Here is a 20,191-nt window from a genome sequence, read left to right on the forward strand (position 1 = left end):
AAAAAAAAACTAACAAAAAGTCACATTCAACAACTTTCTTATTGCTTTCCTAAACATTGAGTATACTACAAAGCTACTTAATACATTTAGTAGCACTTTAGCTTTCCTATAGCTTATTTATCTATTATTTTAATATAAAATATTTTTCTTCTCTCTTTCATCTCTCATCTTTTTGCCTTTCATTTTTATTGGGGAGTGCATGGGCATTTTGTAGAATAGGTTGTTGTGAGTGGTTTAATACTTTGAATAGTTTAGGTTGTTGAGCTCGTTAGCTCCCAAGCATGGGAAACCCACAAGCTCGAGGTAAGTGAAATCCAGGCAATCTATTTTTAGAGTACGTATGGCATTCCGATTTCTTCATACTAAAAAATGCGATTTTAAGCCGTAAAAAATGTATCGTTTGAGAATGCATTTTTTAAAAGTTATTTTTTGAAAATGTGCAAAATTTTGAATTTTAAAGTTTAAACTGTCACTTAACTATATTTTTTAAAACTGCATTTTCAAATTGCACATTCTAAAATTAATAGGTTTTTTGTTTTTTCTTTAAATCGCTATCCCAATCAACTGTGTTCAATCATCGTAGTCGACCCCAAGAGGGTGTTCGATACTCGGTCCTAGACAGTGGATGTTTGCTTGGCTCTCTGTATATTAACTTGGCCTTGAAGGATTGTTGGAACCTATACAGGTACGTGCCTCGCCAACCTGCGAGCCGTATTTCCATGAAATGCTAATACTACAATTTCCAGAGCCCAGCTTTTCTCATTTAGAATCACTAGTTTTATTTGTGCTACTAAAATAATGCTTCTTATCAATCTTTGAAAGATACCCTTGCATTCCTTCACCAGCCACCTTCTCATAGTACTCAAATCCCTCAAAATGCCTTTTGCTCGCCTTTTGCGCCTTTTTGGCGACACCCGATGCGTCCCCAAAGGCAGAGCAGTCCATGGCAAGATTATCACATCTGGGTTCCGCCCAGATGTCTATACCAACAACCATTTGCTCTCTTTGTACGTAAAATTCAATCGTATAGACAGTGCTCGCAAAGTGTTTGATGCAATGCCCGAAAGGAATCTTATTTCATGGACTGCTTTGATATCAGCGTATTCCCAAATGGGTATGGCAGAAGAAGCCTTAAATTGTTTCAGATTAATGGTTGACGATGGTTTTAGTCCGAATCATTATACATATGTTGGTGCCATATCTGCTTGTGCTACTATTGGAGATGCACGTGCTGGTAAGGAGGTTCACGGAAGGATTTACAGACATGACCAAGAGTTGAGTGGCCGAGTTGGTAATTGCTTGGTCAACATGTATGGGAAATGTGGTTTGCTTAACTCTGCACGGCTTGTGTTTGATGGGATTTTTAAGCCGGATCTAGTTTCTTGGACTTCAATACTTTCCTGTTATTGTCAATGTGGGGAAAATCTTGAAGGTTTAAAGATTTTCATGTGGTCACGGAAGGAAGGAGCGGTGGTAAATGAATTTTGTTGTGCAAGTGTGTTGGGAGCTTGTGCTGCACTTGAGAACTTGAAGGTTGGGATGCAAATACATCCCCTTGTCATCAAGTGTGGACTTGGATTAGACATTTTTGTTGTGACAGCATTGATAAATCTTTATGCGAAGTGTGGAGAATTAGACTCTGCTTGTCGGGCATTTTTCGAGGTGGACAAGCCACAGTTGCAGCCTTGGACTGCATTAATGGGAGGCTTTGCTCAACAAGGAAAAGGAAGAGAAGCCATTGATCTTTTCCACAAGTTCCATTCTTTGGGTTTAAAACCTAGTGAAAGGACATTCTCATCTGTGCTTGGAGCATTTGCAGATACAGCAGATGTTAAAGTTGGAAAACAACTCCACTGTTTGATCCTTAAAATGGGATTCATTTCGTTCATATTTGTTGGCAATGCAGTTCTTGATTTTTACTCAAAATGTGGGCTTGTCGAGGAATCATCAAAGACTTTTGAGGAAATGTATGAGCATGATGTTGTCTCATGGAATGCACTGATCTCTGGGCATGTTAGATTAGGTCATCATGGAGAAGCCATTGAGCTTCTAAAGGATATGTTGATTAAAGGGTTTGAACCTAATCTTTACACATATTCTATCATTTTGAGTATCTGTGGTGATGTCCCAGCAATCGAGTGGGGCAAACAAACACATTGCTGCATCATGAAACCTGGGTTTGAATCCAATGTGGTTCTGGGGAGTGCTCTTATAGACATGTATGCTAAGTGTGGAAGATTAAGTGAAGCTAGGAAAGTTTTTGATAATCTAATTACAAAAAACTTGGTTTCTTGGAATACTATGCTTTTGGGATATGCTCAACATGGTTTTGGGAGAGAAGCCTTAGAGATCTATAGCATAATGCATAGAAATGGGATTGAACCCAATGATATTACATTTCTTGGAGTATTATCTGCTTGTGGGCATGTGGGACTTGTAGAGGAGGGATGGCGCCACTTCAATTCTATGATCCGAGACCATGGCATTGCCCCAAGGACAGATCATTTAGCTTCTTTGGTCAGCCTTTTTGCTCGTAAAGGACAGACAGAAATGGCTTTTGAGTTCATAATGAGTTTTCCTATGGACCCTGGAAAGGTGGTTTGGCGGTGTCTCTTGTCCGGCTGCAAAATTCACAAGGATTTAGCTCTGGGAAGATACGCTGCAGAGCAGATTTTGAGTATTGATCCAGAAGATACTTCGGCTCATATCATGCTATCAAATATATATGCTGAGGCCAAGATGTGGAAGGAAGCAGCACAAGTGAGAAAAGTAATGAAGGACAAGGACTTAAAGAAAGATACCGGATATAGCTGGGCTGAATTTAAGAACAAAATACATTACTTCTCTGCAAGTAACTGCATACAATTCCCAGAAAGCAATCTCCATGAGGTTTTGGATGGGTTGACAGAGCAGTTGTTTGATGCAGGATATGTACCTGATTCCATGTTCTTATTGCACTGTGGTTGCTAAGCTAGGCATTCTAGATGGAAGAAGTATTTGGTCATGCAGCAATAAATATGCTGAAGACCTTTACATATTAGAAAAATAAGAGACATGAATCCATGATGAGTCTGAATGATCGATAACGGTATAAGATGATATTGAAAGAGCACTCCACATGAATTAAACTAAAAAAAATTCAAAATTGATGCTGACTTGTTATTATACCTTGTAAGAAAGACAGTCAATCTGAGGTCACATTACCACACAGAAAGTTGTGATTGAAGTGACTTTGGGGGGAAGTTCAGAGGCTGATGGTATGGGTGGATCACTCGGTGAGAGGTTAACAAACTCAAGGGCTTGTAGCCTTACTTTCAGAGGGTAGTCTGTGACACACCCAATTCTCGGGCCTGCTCCTGTTGACCATTTCAAAGACAGTTGATGCCCTAATTGATATGAACTTACTTCCTTTTTTGACTTGATTCTCTGCAATATCTCTTTCTTTGGAACACTTCTTTTGGGGCTCTGGAGACTACTGGACAAGGTTCTCTTATAGCTGCTTGTTCCTTCTGTTTGAGCAAGTATACGTGATTCAGAGGGTCCTTTATTTTCAATCTCACTAAGCGCCTGAAGGTGGTGGCCGGTTGGTTCCGAATTTGTTTGTTCCCCAGGTTTAGTTCCTTCTCGAATTGATTTTCTGGTATCATAGTTCTCATGATCTTCAGTAGGGGAAAGTACCTGATTAAATAGGAAAAGCTCAGAGGAAAATTTAGTATAAGTATATTAAGCAAATGTTGGTTACACTGTACAGGTCGTGGATTTTTAAAGAAGTACAAAAGTGAGCAGTGGCTAAAAAAGTTCATAGAGGTCAAATAGTGACCAGCAATATCCTAAAGTCTTGAGAAGCTACTTTTATGGCCACAAATGTTCTATTAACTGCAATTTTGTCAATGTAGAATTCACACCAGGGGTAGCAGATGTGTGAAATGACATGGTATATGAATTCTGTACCTGAACTTGATCAAGGTTGACCCCATTTTCCTTGAGGAAGGCTAAGAAGCTTCCAAGATTCTCATCTGTTGGACGGTAATGTCCACTGTACACCGACACAGACTGGAAGTCATAAAGACACATTCAGAATTCAGATGCAAGAAACATAGGCTTCTCAAAGTATACATACAGAGTACGTTGATAAACGGTCTCCCTTGTCAAAAAAAAATCTTACAAACTGATGTTTTATTGACTGCAGTTGGAAGCTTTTCTTGATCTTACCAGGATTGGCATCATTTATGCTAATCGTTGTAGAATAGCAGATACATATTACGTGTCATTTCCGATAAAATCAAATGAATCAGTCGTACTTCTTAAATACTAGAAAATTTAAATGCTAGACCCCTGGGATCTACATATCCATACTCTGCAATATACGTTGAATTGGCTCTGGAAATCTAGAAGAATTTATAAGGTCGGCCAGCATGAACTTTCTTTCATAAAGAATTTTGCACTTACAAAATTTAGAAACAAAAGATGATCATCTGAGTTCTTTCAAAATAAACTGAACCTCATATCACCTTCTTTTGAATCATATAATCCAGTAGTTAAGTATGTATTGCATTTGTTGAACATTTATTATTAAAAGTGAGATTCAGAGCTAATAGTTTCATATAGTTAAAAGTTTGTTGTAAATATGTGTAACATAAAATCTATTTCTAATTTTGAAAGCAAATTTAAATGCCCAAAATCATGAGTAATTTTTTTAGCCATTTGTTTGATATGGTTTGGTTCTATCTAGTTTAAAATGTGTCAATTGTTATGCTTCACTAGAGGATGATAATGTTGCAATCTGTAGGTATGCAACCTTTTTAACTCTTTTGTTTTTACCCCTTCCAACTCCATATTCCATCGTAAAATGAATCAAGACATGCCGTTCTCTTCAATAGCAATAATATCTTCTTAGAATATAGGTATAAAACATTTTCACTTGTATGTCTCCGTACTGAGAGTATCAAATTATGTAGTGTCATGAGAAAAAGGGATTATGGGAAGATTGTAATGAATGCTTGCTAGATGCATTATACCTTGAGCTTGCCACCTTCTGCCTCAAGTCTTCCAGCAGCCAAAGTGGCCCCTCCGGCAAGGAAGCTGGAATGATGAAATAATCCCTTCCTTTTCTGGATAAAAGAAGTAGATAAGGCATAGTCTCCAGATAATGCAAAGTATTGTTGCATCTCAGATAAGGAAGAAAAAGAAATCTGTCAACAAATGGTTTGGTATTTGAATCAGCTTTTACCTCTCCAGCATATAAGTTTTTGGAGGTACTCATAACAAAAATCCATTTTGAGCCTTGCAATCCTTGATTTGTATCGAGGAGATTCCCAGTTTGTTTATGGACCATTTTCCCTTCAGCAATTATGTATTCATAGTATTCCCTCTCTTGCTTATTCATGATGCATTTCCATGGAAAGTATAACATGAAGTTAGGAAACTTTAATTAAAAAAAACAAGTGCTAAAGAGCATATAAAGTCCATCTGACATCAATTCATTCCCGTGTTGTTTGTAGTATGCAAAGTGCAGAGCTATCTTGTAATAGAGGATTAACCAAAATTGCTGCTTGTTCCATTTATATCTTGGTATCTAATAAAACTTCTGACAAGGAGTACACTCATCTTAATGGCTACGAAAAAGGATTTATATTGAAATGCTGTTAAAACTATTGTATTATGAATTGATTTCCAAGGCGTTAGTGTTCCAACCATAGTGATAATTTGACTGCATTCTAATCTTGGATTATAAACTTTGGTACTAGGTTTGATGTTTAAGAGGAGCATACTGGTCCAAGATATTTAATGCATTCTTGTCGAAGCCTTGATCTTGGGCAATCTTTGAGATCAACCTCTTTGCCATCTCCAATGTCCAACCTGCACAAGGTATATATATCAAGCTTTCGAAGCTATGAGAAAGCATAGATTCCATTGATCTGGCATTCTTACTTGTTAGGTCTTTGTATAGGAGGTATCTGCATTTTAGAAAAACCCTCCTATCCAGGAGATAAAGGTTCATGCTAAGGGCTTGGTTCAAAAGCCATCATGCTAACTCACTAACATTCAATTATTTACCCTGACATTTGATGTTAAAATGTTCTTTGGAGTTAATTCCTTGTAATTATTTCTCCCCTTTCATTCTAATTAGTCACACTGTACTCTTAACAGCCATTGACTAATTAGTTGCACTGTTCGTCTAACAGCATCTGAATCAATGTGAACATGGCATGTGATTACATATGCATGTGTATTTTTAAGAATGTATTTTTATAATGTATTATTGATTTGGTTATGTTTATCTTATTCTTAGATTTAAATTGAAAACAGAGAATACTGTGAGAGTTGCATGTGTACCATGTTTAGCTACTGTTCTCCCATTTGCTCTGCTGGCACTATGCTGCTTTTTGAGTATTAACTAATCAAACTTTCTGGGCTCCTTTTTCGTTTTTTCTTTAAATAACATTCTAGTCACTGAAGAAATGTAGTGAAGTAGTATTTTAGCCTTACATACAACATTTACTGCATAGTATATTGATGTTATAAATGCTAGAGATTATTGAACATAGTAGATAACATAATATTCGTTCTTTTATGTGACATATCTTGGTAATGTGATGCCCCCATATGATGGATTGAAGGCATAACCACATACAGAGAGACACAAAAGATAAAACTTAATGGGTAGTTTTGGGAAGCCTGCATATAATGGGTAAAAGAAAAGTAAACACACTATGTGTTTTCCCCCTTTATATTGCGGCCATGCAACACTCTTTCCATTCTTTTGTATACACTTTCTTTTCGATTAATTTTGATGGATTTGAGTCAAATGCAAGGCGTCAAGTGCAAATTTTTGAACATTGGAAGCCTCTCATAAAAGGTAAACCGCATTCTTAATTAAGAAGGTGGGGGGGGGGGGGGGGGGGGGGGGGGGGGGGGGGAAAGAGTCCAATGGAGTATTTATTGAAGAAACAAGAAATAAGAAGAAAAGACAAAAGGGGGAGGACTCATTCTGATAAGCTATGAAGGACAAAAATCAAATAATCAACCAAGAAAATTGTACCATTCAGCCAGAAGTATAAAAAGATTAAAAAAATAAAATAAAAAATGTGCCTACCAATAGAAAAATGGCTGCTGGGCATCACCTTTGCACCACTCTTCATAGTAAAAGTTCAGATTATGACCGTAACGATGTCTTGGATCAATCTGCGCCACGCCACATACAAAAAGACCTTTCAGTATGAACAATAATTAAATGGTTAGTAATGGAAAAAGTAAATTTTTTTAGCTTAATTAAAAGGCTTACAGCTTCAATCCAATGTTGGAAGGCTAACTTTTTCGCCTTGGCATCTTCACACAATCCTTTTCCAACCTGCCAAAATGATCGAAATGTTTATTTGATATTATTTATCGTTTAATGACTTTTTTTAAAAAAATTTCTTTTTTGTGTGAATAGTAACATAAGAAGCTACTAGACAAAAAGAAGCGTACAGACTAGACGTGACGATTGACATTCAAATATTGAATTCGGGCCGTGTCAAAGCATAGGAATAAGACTATATAAGTCTACTCTAACTCGACTTATTTAATTAAAAGAGTAAGAGCCCTCAATCCTAATCCGCTAATTTCGTATCGAGTTCACAGGTCATATAAAAAATTGTTAGCTTTTAAGATTTATATTGCATTTCAAGTTCGAGTCGTATGGAGACATTAGTATAAGACTATATAAGTCAACATTAACCTAACCCGTTTAGTTAAATAAGTCAAACTTCTCATCTCTAACCTACTAATTTCGTGTTAAAATGTCAAGTTCGCGAATCGTATCAAAAATTGCCAAACTAGTCAAGACTTCGGGAAATCACAGGAATTATAACTGGAATATATACAGATACAACAACAATGATGCTGATGTCTGAAAGCTACTTGCCTTTGAAGCAATCAAGCTGATCCTACTCCACCGTGAGGCAGCTGTTTCTGCTTTGTGAAAATTGAAGAAGGAAACTGTGCTGTGATTAAGCCTTGCATATTCTATAGCTTGCCACCTACAAACATCCCCATCATTTCCTGGAAATGAGATAGAGCAGGCAGCAATCTTGCAGAATACATCCATGAAACATATGGTAACACTTACCAGAGCTCCTCAGCAACAACCGCCGAGTCCGCTAGCCGACGCCGGGTGCGATAACTCCGGTAAACTTTCTGCAACCTCACTGCAGCTGTTGACTTAAAGTTTTCTGTTGTCTCATTAGAATCCATGAGATCAAGCCAGGGTGATCAACAAAATCATGTCAAAAGAAAAAAGCCTTGTGTTTGAAAGAGATTGGAAGGAGCATATATACACAAAGCTAAAATGTCTTATTCTAGCATCTATCTCTATGCATCGAAAGCTATACATTTTTTCTTTCTTGTTGGATTTGTGTGTGTGTGTTTCTCTGAGCTGTTGAGTTTATATGTCTAGATTTAGAATTGATTGTGCCATTAATGGGTGGTACTACTGCAGGGGACAGGTTGCTAAATTTGGTTGGCCAGATGGGGAAGAAGAGCCAAGAAAGTGGTCTCCACTCTTCCACTGTCAGTCATGTCAGCATACACCGCACTCTTTTAAGTGCTCTCTCCCACGAGTTTATGCTCCGGAAGATTTGATTGATGGGATTTTTGCTCCTCTCCTATCACTTTCTATAGGTAGTTATCAGCAAAATCATGTTAAATTTGTAGTTTTTTAACGTTTGAAGGAATATGTGACTCGCCATTTGATGTACTTTTTATAAGGTGGACTAAGAAATTTTGGGGCTGCCGAGTGGCACGATAAGCATGAAAATTAGGATAGAAATCCGTTGCAAACTTGCAATATTCCTCTCAACAGGACATGGGTATTCACTGAATCTTAATCTGAAAATTTTGGATTAAGATTAATTGAAATTTGAGTAACTCAAAAGGGAGTTTGTGGTCCATTCCACTTAGACACGAAGCTATTTGTGGAGGGTTTCTGACAAAGAAGATGAAATTCAATTGAAATTGGAGGTTCAAGACCCAAATTCAGATTCAGCCTGAAGGTCTAAAAGCCTGAAGGTCTGAAAGCCCAAAAAATCATATTGAATTCAGGCTTTGATGCCAGAGCGGGAGAGCAAATACAATTTGATAGCTAAAACAGTGCAAACCCGTGAAAAAAAAAAAAAAAAAAAAAAAAAAAAAAAAAAAAAAACTAGGTAGTGGGGTATATTAAAATTGGGTATATTTTTTGTTTTTAAAATTTTGATATATATTTCCCGGTTATAACCCGGTTTTTGAAAATGTTATAAACGGAACCGGCTTCGACTACCCAGCTATAAATAACCGGATATCAAACCGATTTTTCGATTTTCCGGTTAGTACCCAGAGCTGGTTTTCTGGCCGACTATAACCGGTCCAAAATTACACCCCTAGATCTGACCACCATAGCTAGCTGTTCAAATCATGTGTGTATTTTCCTTTTTGTTTGACTTGCATCATTTGTGATTGAGATGGTTAAAATATTCATTAAATTGTTAAATTTTTTTCTTAGCTTAAACTTTTAGATAATTAATGATTTAATATAATATAATAATAGAAGTTTTGAATTGATAGTTTACTCCATATTTGCAATTAAAATATTATACATATTAAAATATTAACTAAATGATTAAATTTACCATTTTCTATTACATTAAGCTTTTAAGACAATTAGTAATTTAATAAAAATTGTTAATTATAAAGTTTAAGAACTAAAATCTAATTGATTTTTTTCTTTTTTGGACAAAATCATAAGAATCTAAATGACCATATGTAAGGAACATATGCTTGATCAATGTAATGGTTATATAACATGATACATATCCTCTTAAACCCACATACCCCAAAACCTTAAAAAATAACAAATTCATTTCTACATTTCCTATTACGTTCCCTCATAAGGGCACTAGTAACAGACTCTTTAAATCTCATTTTCTTCCATAAATGTAGGGAAAATGTTCAAAAAGTTCCCTGCAACTGACTCCCTTATTGTTTTCTAAACCAAGGAAAACCTAAATAAATCAAAAGTGCTACCTTAACCATTATTTTATCCAAAAAAAAAAAAGTTTTTTCTTTACTTTCTTTCCTCTCTCTTTTACCTATCATTTATTTGAAAGAATATTTAAATAACTCTCTCTTTCCCCTAACATTTATTTGCATGAATATTTACGTAGTATAGAGAAAGGATAAATAAAGCTATTGTGTAGTTTATTTTAATAGGAAAATAAAAAGTAGTTTGATTTATAAAATTGAAGGAAAATCTAAAGAAATTTGCTGCTAATGCTCTAAACTTTCACATGTAATAATTGCACATTTCAAAATTTCATATCCTATAATTTGTCTTAACTCTTGAAATCATACTCCCCCTTAGTTCCTCTTTCCCCTTGTATTACTTAAAAAAATAATAATAGTAAATAAATAAATAAATCTAGAAATCATATATGTTGGATAAATTAGGGATGTTAACCACACCATATGGGTGGATAATACCACTTTTCCGCATTCACTAGATTCACCCATTTCAAAAGTCATTTTTGGCTCTTCTTTAAAACTTATGTCAAACTTAGTAATAACTCATGCAAAGTAATACAATGATTTAATAACTCAAGCTTGATCTATTTTCCTCCACCAGACCCAACCTTCAACACGCCACTCCACTGTCTTCATCAGCATTCCAGCTTCCCGTAGCCTCGAGTTGCTCCTCCGTCTGACATCCATGCACTGGTACGTGGATCTCACGTGCAAGTCAAAGCCCTCCATCAAACTTGTGTGTTGCGAAGTTTCAAAGAAGAGCAATCCATCATTGTATAACCCATCCTTCGCCTCACCCGCCGCCGACATTGTTGTTTTGTGTGTTGCTATTTTTATGTTTTTCTTGGTATTTTTTTTGTTCTTGTCTTTTGTGGTTGTTTGTCTCCCTGTTTGTGTATGATTTACCATAGTGGTGGAGACTGTTTTGTGTTTGCCTCTTGCTGGTGGCTTCATTCCAGCCTCCCTCAATGCCCTCATTACCACTGTGGTCCTCATCTCGGTGCGATGCTACAGTGATCTCCTTCTAGGGTCACAAGAAGGGTCGCACTTTCTTATGCAACCTTTAATCTCTTTAACTAGCGACTAATTTTCTTGGCTTCTGTGACGACCCATTTTTATATATACAAAATGGAATCGCACAGTGGCATAACGATTAGTCACCCAACCAACTCACAGTACACATCCCATAATATGTACCTGATATATTAGAGACAACATTTATGCAGCAGGAATTAAATCTCATAAACTAAAAAGCATTAATTACAACAACAAAGCCATATATTGTCTATCTGTTTAAAGCTTAATCGCAATATTAATTACACAAAAGATTTGATGTACAAAAACACGTGCCACATGCGACACAAGCCATGCACAAAATGTTTACTAAAGTGGACTACCCCAGTCCGACACATCTACGACCCAAGCGAAGAGCTTCAATAGTAGTCTCACAAGTATAGTGCCACAGGGTCCTCATCGATATCTGCAGTACCTGCAACCAAAGCATTAGCATCTATACGATCGTGGTGTTAGCTACATCTACATAGGTGAAAGTATGAGTTCATCAACTCAAGAGTAATACACTCTAGTTTTCACAATGAGACAACTATTTATATTCTACCATATATTTACAACAACAGCTACCATTAACATGATGCTTCTATTTTGAAAATGTTTCATAGCTGATAAAAGTAAACACAAGTACCCATAAACTGGTGGAGTATTACTACATTACACACACACACACACACACACACACACACACACACACACACAGAGATATATATATATATCAAGTGACTCAGCCATACTTGTATACTAGCATTTCACATATTCGGGAAACACAAGCATACAAGCATCTCTAAGCATGAAAATCATTGACATCATAACCTGGTAATATAAACATATGGATATTCCACAACTCCGGGGAATATAAGTATATAGGTACATCCAAACCTGACATCACTTGTCATGTACGTCTAGAGTGACAAGTGTGAAGCAAGCTTTCAAGAACTTAAGAGAAGATTGCTAACAGCACCAGTTCTTACTCTTCCTTCAGATAAAGAAGTATATGTGGTTTATAGTGACGCTTCTCATAAGAGATTAGGTTGCGTGCTCAAGCAATAAGGTAAAGTAATAGCCTATGCCTCAAGACAATTAAAGAACCACAAAAGAAATTACCCTACCCATGATTTGGAATTAGCAGCAGTAGTTTTTGCATTAAAATTTTGGAGAGATTATCTTTATGGATCAAAGTGTAAGATATATACTGATCACAATAGTCTCAAATATATCTTCACTCAAAAAGATCTGAATATGAGGCAATGAAGGTGGTTAGAACTATTAAAAGACTATGATTGTTAAATCCTTTATCATCCAGGTAAGGCAAATGTTGTTGGAGATGCATTAAGTAGAAAATCACGGAGTGAAGTATCAAACTTCGTACCAACTTTGGATAAGCTTACTCAGCAATTTGAATGATTCAATTGGACACAAGGCCAACAGATAAAGATATAAGCCTAGCAATGCTTATTATTCAACCAATGTTGATAGATGTGATCAAGGTAGCCCAAGATAATAAACCAAAATTAAAAAGAGCTTAAAGAAAAAGCTAGTCAAGGTGAAGCTCCTGGGCTTGCCTTTACATCAGATGGCATTTTAAGAACCATTGATTCCAGGATTGTGTTTCCAAAAGATACTAAGTTGAGGAAAGAAATCCTGGATGAAACTCATAAGACTCAGTATACTATACACCCAAGAAGTACTAAAATGTACCAAGATCTAAAGACAAAAATATCAATGGTTTGGTATGAAACGGAATATTGCTGAGTATCTATCACGATGTCTAATCTATCAACAAGTAAAAGCAGAACATCAACAATCGGCAAGACCATTGCAACCACTTAGCATTCCAAAATGGAAGTGGGATCAAATAGCAATGGATTTTGTGATAGGTTTACCAAGGGCAACAAGTGGACAAGATGCTATTTGGGTAGTAATTGATAGACTTACTAAGAGTGCTCATTTTGTTCCATACAAAACTACTGACTCCATGCAAAAGATGAACGAATTGTGCATTCGGGAGATTGTTAGGTTACATGGAGTACCTGTCTCAATAGTATCTGACCGAGATCCATGATTTACTTCAAAATTTTGAAAAAAGATTGCATGAGGCGATGGGGATAAAATTGAATTTTAGTATAGCATACCATCTACAAACTGACGGTCAATTAAAAAGGACCATCAAAATCCTTGAAGATATGTGATGTGAATTTTAATTGTACTCGCAAGTGCACGAATCTTTTGCAGTTAATGAATTGCAAGTGCGAAGTTAATCTCACAGGGAATTGTGTTTTTGAAAAAACAAATTTATGTCTAAACTAATTAAATCTTAACTTAGTTCCAAAAACTTGAGAATTTGATTTTTGATAAAAAAAAAAGAAAACAAAAACTAAATAAAATAAAATAAAACAAAAGAAAAGATATGAAGGTTTTGGAATCCACACTCACCAAATCATAGCAACATATTCTCATGTTCATCAATACACATCCGAAGTTCTCACCATACAAATCTTATGTATGTTCTACTATGCTTCAAAAAATCATTAAATCATTCAATGAATCCATTCTTTACACAGATTACAAAAGATATCCAGTTTAAACCAAATCATCAAATGTATCCGTAGAACGAAACACAATGAATATCCAAAGTTTTGATAAATAAAAATCCAAACAATCAATTAAATGAAACTATCTCAAATCATCATATATATCCGTAAATCACAATAGATATCCAAGAATCATCTCAATAATTGAATTGAAGTAGAACAATTAGAAATCAGAAACTCATAAAATCAAATAGTATAAACTTACATGAAAATATTGGTGCTCTTCAATGGTGAGGCTTCATCATTAACCTTAGTTGAAAATCTAGCTACACATGATTATTGAAAATAAAATCTACCCTAAAGAAAAATTAAACTAAAAAGAAAATATTTATAGTCTCTATCTTTCCCCCCTTCTCTTTTTCTTAAAGGCTTAGCAGTCTATTTATAGGGAGAAAACAAACCCTACAAGCCCTTGAAATTCTAGAAAAATCGTACTTCAATCTCCTAGTCAAATTTGGAAGCAATTCTAGTACAAATCGGAATAGGAAATTCGTCCAGATTTGCGTTCTTATATTGCAAGACACTTTTGGCATAGTAGACATCTGAATTAGGAAAATCCTATTTCACAATGATTTGTACTATTTTAAGTTATCTTTCCAACATTGCTGATTTTACCTTAATCTGATACTTGAACGGAAAGTTATGACCAAAATACTATGACATATGCAGAATCTAAAATTTAATCTAATTTGATTTTGACTCAAATTAGAGAAATTTCGATTTAATCATTTTCATTGATTTGGTTAAACATAACCACATCATTTAGGTCTTCTCAAAGTGTGCTTTCTTCCAAGCTTTGCATTTTTCACCTTAAAGCTGCCGTTTTCTTTTAGCAACCTACAAAACATTAAAAACACAAATCTAATGCAAAACATTAGATTAAGACACAGCTAAAGAATTTACTAATGTAAATTAAGAGGTTTAAATATTCAATATTTGGCACTCGTCAATATGCTTAGACTATGTGTACTTGATTTTAAAGGTAATTAGATTTAATTCCTACCTTTAGTTAAGTTTGCTTATAACAATAGTTTTTAAGCTACTATTGGGATGGCACCATATGAAACTCTTTAAGGACACAAGTGTAGATCACCATTGTATTGGGATGAAGTTGGTAAAAGGCAGCTATTTGGATCCAATATAGTGCAAGACACCAAAGATAAGATTATACTCATTCGAAAAAGAATGTTAACGGCTCAAAGTTGACAAAAGAGATATGCGGACCAACATTGACGTAAGTTAGAATTTGAAATTGGTGACCAAGTATTTCTTAAGGTCTCACCAATAAAAGGTGTAATTCGGTTTGGTAAAAAGGGTAAACTAAGCCTGAGGTATGTAGGCCATTTTGAGGTGAAAGAAGTAGTAGGATAAGTGGCTTATAAAGTTGCATTACCACCAGAGTTAACTGGAGTACATGATGTGTTCCACGTGTCAACACTACGGAAGTAAGTGCATGATCCTTTGCATGTAATCAGCTATAAACCTTAACAAATTCATGAGAATTTATCATACGAAGAAATATCTACACAAATCTTGGATCACAAAGAGCAACAGCTAAGGACTAAGACAATTCCGCTTGTAAAAGTGCTTTGGCAAAATCATGGCGTGGAAGAATCTTCATGGGAACTGAAGCAAGAAATGAGAAACAGATACCCACATTTGTTTCAAGGTTTAGAAATCTTTCACTGTGTGTGTGTGTGTGTGTGTGTGTGTGTGTATTGGATTATATTTATATAGTAAGTAATATCTAATGATGCTATCTTCTCTGGATATTTCTAATACAGATGGACTCAAAGGGAAAAGAAATTGTTGAAGACATAAGTCCTGTAGATAGTCCTATTAGTTAGGGTACATTTTCTGAGCCAACTGTACAGTTTATGGCAATGGATGATTACCCTGGTTTTGAACCTGACCCTTTGGGTATATTACCTGGCGATGCTAAAGCTTGGACTGCACTTGGAGGAAATTGGGATACTTGGGGAAATCAGACACCACCAATACCAAAAAATGGATGGAACGAGATTCCTCAATCCCTAACCGACCATCTGATGTGCAAATTTTAATACTCGCAAGCGCACGAGTCGTTTGCAATATAGTGTATGTACAAGTGCGAGGTCGAATCCATATGGAATTGCGTTGCGAAAGTTAATTTCTGTTTAAATTAATTATGTCTTAACCTAGTTCCAATTTTTTTGGTATTTTGATGAAAAATAATTAGCTAAAATAAAATAGAATAAAAACAATTAATAAAAAAGCACTAAGGGTTTAGAATCCACCTCGCTAAATCAAAGCACATATTTTCATGTCTGTTCATACAACCTATGCATGTTCTAATTTTCATAAAATTACTTATTGAAAAATTTAATGAATCCATCATTTCCACAAATCACAATGAATATCCAATTTAATTCAAAACCATCAATGTATCCGTTTGATTAATAAATCACAATGGATATCCAAATTAAATCAAAAGATTCAATGTATCCGTTGGATGAAACATATTGAATATCCAACGTTTACACATACATTAATCGAAACAATCAATTAAAAGAGCTTTAATCCTTTAATTGAATTGAAATGAACATACATTCAAATTATACGAATCAAAACATGAAAACACGAAATCTAATCAATGGCAAGGCTTCATCTTCAACCTTAGTTGAAGACTTAGCCTCTCATAACTAAAAATAAAATATTAACTTTTATTGAGAACATAAAAATAAAAGACTTTCAAAGAATAAAAGCCAAAGAACCCAGTTGCCGCTACGTACAATGTTGGGATATATCCTAAGTGGTGCCTATCATGAGGTTTTTATAGCAAAACTTTAGGTTAAACCCCGTATTTTCAAAATGACACCTCTATCCCTCAAAATCCTACTAAGAGAAAAGAATGATAGGGTTTGGAACCATATTTTCAAAAATGACACATTTACCCTTAAAACCCTAATAAGAGAAAAGAATGATAGGGTTTGAAATCATATTTTCAAAAATGGCACCTCTAACCTTCAAAATCCTAATAAGAGAAAAGAATGTTAGGGTTTGGAGTGTTGCAGCCGCCAGGAGTAAGGAAATTCGTGTTCTTATATTGTGGAGCACTTATAACACAGCAGATGTTTGAATTAGGAAAATTTTATTTCACAATGATTTGTAGTATTTTGAATTAGCTTTCCAACGCCACTGATTCCACCTTAATCCGATACTTGAGCTGAAAGTTATAGTCAAAATTCTATGACTTGTGCAGAATGTGAAATTTAATCCAATCTGATTTAATCATTTCATTGATTTGGTTAAACATAACCATATCATCTAAGTTTTTTCAAAGTGTGCTTTCTTCCAAACCTCTTTATTTTCACTTTAAAACTGTCTTTTTCTCTCAATGATTTGCAAAATACCAAAATACAAAAATTAACTAAAAACATTAAAAACTAAGAAAGCTAAAGGTTTAGCAAATGTGAATTAAGGAGTTCAAATATACAATATTTGACATTCGTCACCATCCTTATGATAAAGATTAGGTATGTAAAGCTTTAATGATAATAGATTATTATTATCTAGTTTTAAGTCTACATCTGTTTAGATTACACTTAAATTTTGAGGACGAAAGTCAAATAAGGAGGGGAGAATGTAACACTCAAGAAATTTATTAGGATAACTAAGAATACTTTAGTATAAATAATAGTTTTAAGTTGAATTAAATATATTTGGAAAGCATATTTGATGCCTAATTTTATATCCTCGCATTGTGGATAGTTTAACATTTAAGATTTAAAAACTTTCAACTTAAAATAAATTAATTAAAATAGTGTGAAAATTGTATGTAGTTTATAAAAAGATTAATTAATGGGTCTTTAAATTTTTATTTTTTATTTTTAAGAAAAATATCTAAGATTGATTTCGTGTTCATAGCTTTAAGAAACAAAAAATGAAGATAAGTTGACTAGGACTTTTCAAAATAAAAATAAATAAATAAATAAAAGAAAGGAGTTCATATGTTCTTAAGAAGACTAGTCAAAAATTTTATGAGTACTTTTCAAAGTATAAAAGTAACTTCACGAGAAAACTCTAGAAAATTTACTAAAACTCTAGTGCCTCTCTAAAGGCTGACGCCTGGTGTGAAAAAGAAAAGAATTTCAATGCCTAAATTCAACAACATATCTGTACCAACTAAAACTTCTATGAAAATACCGATTGTGTCCTTAAAATCTACCTATAAATACCCACGGCATGCAGTAAAAAAATTCACTCTCACCTTCTCTCACTCTCTCTTTGGTACGAGGAATGAAAAAAAAATAAAAAAAATATTTAAAATATTTAAGAAAGCTTTTGAGCTACTTGAAGTGGAAGTGCTAGGTATAATTCTTTTATTCTTAGTTTATGTCTATTCTAGTTATTAGAATTTAAATTATGTTGATATAATGTCTAAATTTCTGGAGAAAGTGTGATTGAATATCTTAGGAAAGAATATTATATTCAATCATTCTTTTAAAATTACAAATGCGTCAATGTGCTACCTAAATATTATTAGGTATTTTACAATAGCGTCATTGTAATGCTTAAGTAATGTTAGAGGTTTAAATAAATATTATACTAATGTCGTAGTAATGTCCGTATGAAAAATACGTGAAAATGCTACATGTCATTATGATGCCCAAATAATATTAAGATATTTAGATGTGTCATTATCATGCCAAAATAATACTAAGATATTTTATGTCGTTAAGATGCTCAAATAATATTAAGATATTTTAGATATGTCGTTATGAGGCCTAAATAATATTAAGATATTTACATATGTCGTTATGATGCTCAAGCATTGTAAACATGTCATTATGCTGCCCAAATTTTTAGGATTTAAAATAGGGTTTAGTAATGAGAAATAAAGAATATAGACTAATATGAGGTACAATATTAATGCAGAAAATATACGAAGATGCAGAAAATCGTCTAAGGAATATAAGTTTAAACTTACTGACCTTGCATTATTTTACGAAAGCATGTTATATATGTTTTCTATGTTTTCTTGAGCCTTGTTATTTTGATTACACATATGAATATATTTTGAAATGTTTTACATATGTGTTAAATAAAAATGTGTTTTCAAAGAAAATGATTTATGAAAAGAGATTGAGTTTTGGAAGGATAAATGTGATTTGTGAAAATGATAATATTATATGAAATTATGTATAAATGCATGCAAAGGCCCAGCGGTTAGGTAGGGATTATACGCCTAACACATCCAAAGTTGCCTTTGTTGCCTAGCGGTTAAGTGGGGTTACACGCTTAACACCTCGAAGTTATAATAGAGATAAATTATTAGCAACCTTACAGTTAAGTGAGGTAGCACTTAGCAAACTCCTGAAGATAAGTGGGGTCACAATAGAGATAAATTATTAGTAACTTTACAGTTAAGTGAGGTAACACTTAGCAAACTCCTGAACATAAGTGGGGTCACACGCTTAACACCTCGAAGCTATAATAGAGATAAATTATTAGTAACCTTACAGTTAAGTGAGATAGCACTTAGCAAACTCTTGAAGATAAGTGGGGTCACACGCTTAACACCTCGAAGCTATAATAGAGATAAATTATTATCAACCTTACAGTTAAGTGAGGTAGCACTTAGCAAACTCCTGAAGATAAGTGGGCTCAAATGATCCAACACAGGATTTTGAGAAAAAGAAAACTAAGTCTGAAGATGAAACTGAATCTGAGGAAGAACCTGATACAGATGATCCAGATTGGAATCCTAAGGATAAGTTTCCTTTTAAAAAGAAGAAATAGATGGTTAGAATCCCTTAGAATGAGGATAGATGCACTAAGAAGCTCCACTAAGAAAGTTAGTTGCATTAACTCAAACTATGTAAAATAAACTATATTAGCTGTTTTCTGTATAAATAAATAAATGGTGCAGATGCCAACTTTTGTACAAAACGTTGTACATATAAAGTGTGTTATTAAGTTAATTAAAAATTCAATTTTTTGATACAGACTAAATACTGCCAATATCTTAACTGCGAGGTGACAACTCTGATGAGTTGGAACCAGAACAAAACAGGGGCAATGATGTGCCTTTACCTCCACCACCACCACCACCACCACCTCCATATGAAAAAGAGTATCCTAATGTAGCAAAAGTTGCCCGGTACTTTGCCGAAGCTATGTCTCGAGTTTCGCGCACAATAATTAGAGAGGAGCATATATGTTGTTCTTTTAAAGATTTTTGTGCACACTGCAAACCACTACCCAGCCTTTGATGGTAATCAAGGGTATTTAGCAGCAAAATCCTGGATTACTAATATCCAGAGGTTGTTTGAAGTAATTAGCTATACCAATGAACAAATAGTACTCTATGCCAGTTACAAGCTTACTGATGAGTCATCAAGATGGTGGGAATCAACGCGAGAGCTGTTGGACTTGGAATTGGGAGGAGCTGAGATTACCTGGACTCACTTTAAGAAAGAATTTAATGATCGATTCTTTCCTAGAGC

The 20,191-nt window shown here is 34.5% G+C and overlaps 2 protein-coding genes across 3 annotated transcripts; one reads left to right on the forward strand and one right to left on the reverse strand.

Annotated features, from left to right (window-relative positions):
* The first annotated feature begins 608 nt into the window (after positions 1–608).
* Positions 609–8,820, forward strand: LOC133880652 (pentatricopeptide repeat-containing protein At2g27610-like). Of its 2 annotated transcripts, none has more exons than XM_062319632.1 (5): positions 609–3,611; positions 3,897–4,123; positions 5,748–5,868; positions 7,868–8,169; positions 8,480–8,820. In XM_062319632.1, the coding sequence occupies exon 1, from the start codon at positions 877–879 to the stop codon at positions 2,968–2,970; it is 2,094 nt and encodes a 697-aa protein (XP_062175616.1). In that variant the 5' UTR covers positions 609–876; the 3' UTR covers positions 2,971–3,611; positions 3,897–4,123; positions 5,748–5,868; positions 7,868–8,169; positions 8,480–8,820. The 2 variants fall into 2 exon arrangements, with proteins under 2 accessions (XP_062175616.1, XP_062175618.1); XM_062319634.1 differs by having other exon boundaries at positions 7,915–8,169.
* On the reverse strand, positions 3,136–8,485 carry LOC133880653 (IQ domain-containing protein IQM3-like). Its single transcript, XM_062319635.1, has 9 exons — positions 8,111–8,485; positions 7,907–8,021; positions 7,286–7,351; positions 7,097–7,185; positions 5,772–5,859; positions 5,231–5,377; positions 5,019–5,111; positions 3,952–4,053; positions 3,136–3,678 (listed from the first exon to the last, which is right to left on the reverse strand). The coding sequence occupies exons 1-9, from the start codon at positions 8,233–8,235 to the stop codon at positions 3,196–3,198; spliced, it is 1,308 nt and encodes a 435-aa protein (XP_062175619.1). The 5' UTR covers positions 8,236–8,485; the 3' UTR covers positions 3,136–3,195.
* Positions 8,821–20,191: the final 11,371 nt, after the last annotated feature.

The sequence above is a fragment of the Alnus glutinosa genome, chromosome 10 (assembly GCF_958979055.1).
Source record: "Alnus glutinosa chromosome 10, dhAlnGlut1.1, whole genome shotgun sequence".
Taxonomy (NCBI): domain Eukaryota; kingdom Viridiplantae; phylum Streptophyta; class Magnoliopsida; order Fagales; family Betulaceae; genus Alnus; species Alnus glutinosa.

What these genes read in the sequence shown, in the direction of transcription:
- LOC133880653 (XM_062319635.1), bottom strand. Translation starts at nt 8,235, where the DNA reads ATGGATTCTAATGAGACAACAGAAAACTTTAAGTCAACAGCTGCAGTG. An exon ending in TCAGCTTGATTGCTTCAAAG is followed by an intron (nt 7,352 to 7,906) that starts GCAAGTAGCTTT and finishes TCATTTTGGCAG; the next exon opens with GTTGGAAAAGGATTGTGTGA. An exon ending in AAAACTTATATGCTGGAGAG is followed by an intron (nt 5,112 to 5,230) that starts GTAAAAGCTGAT and finishes TCTTTTATCCAG; the next exon opens with AAAAGGAAGGGATTATTTCA.
- LOC133880652 (XM_062319632.1), top strand. Translation starts at nt 877, where the DNA reads ATGCCTTTTGCTCGCCTTTTGCGCCTTTTTGGCGACACCCGATGCGTC.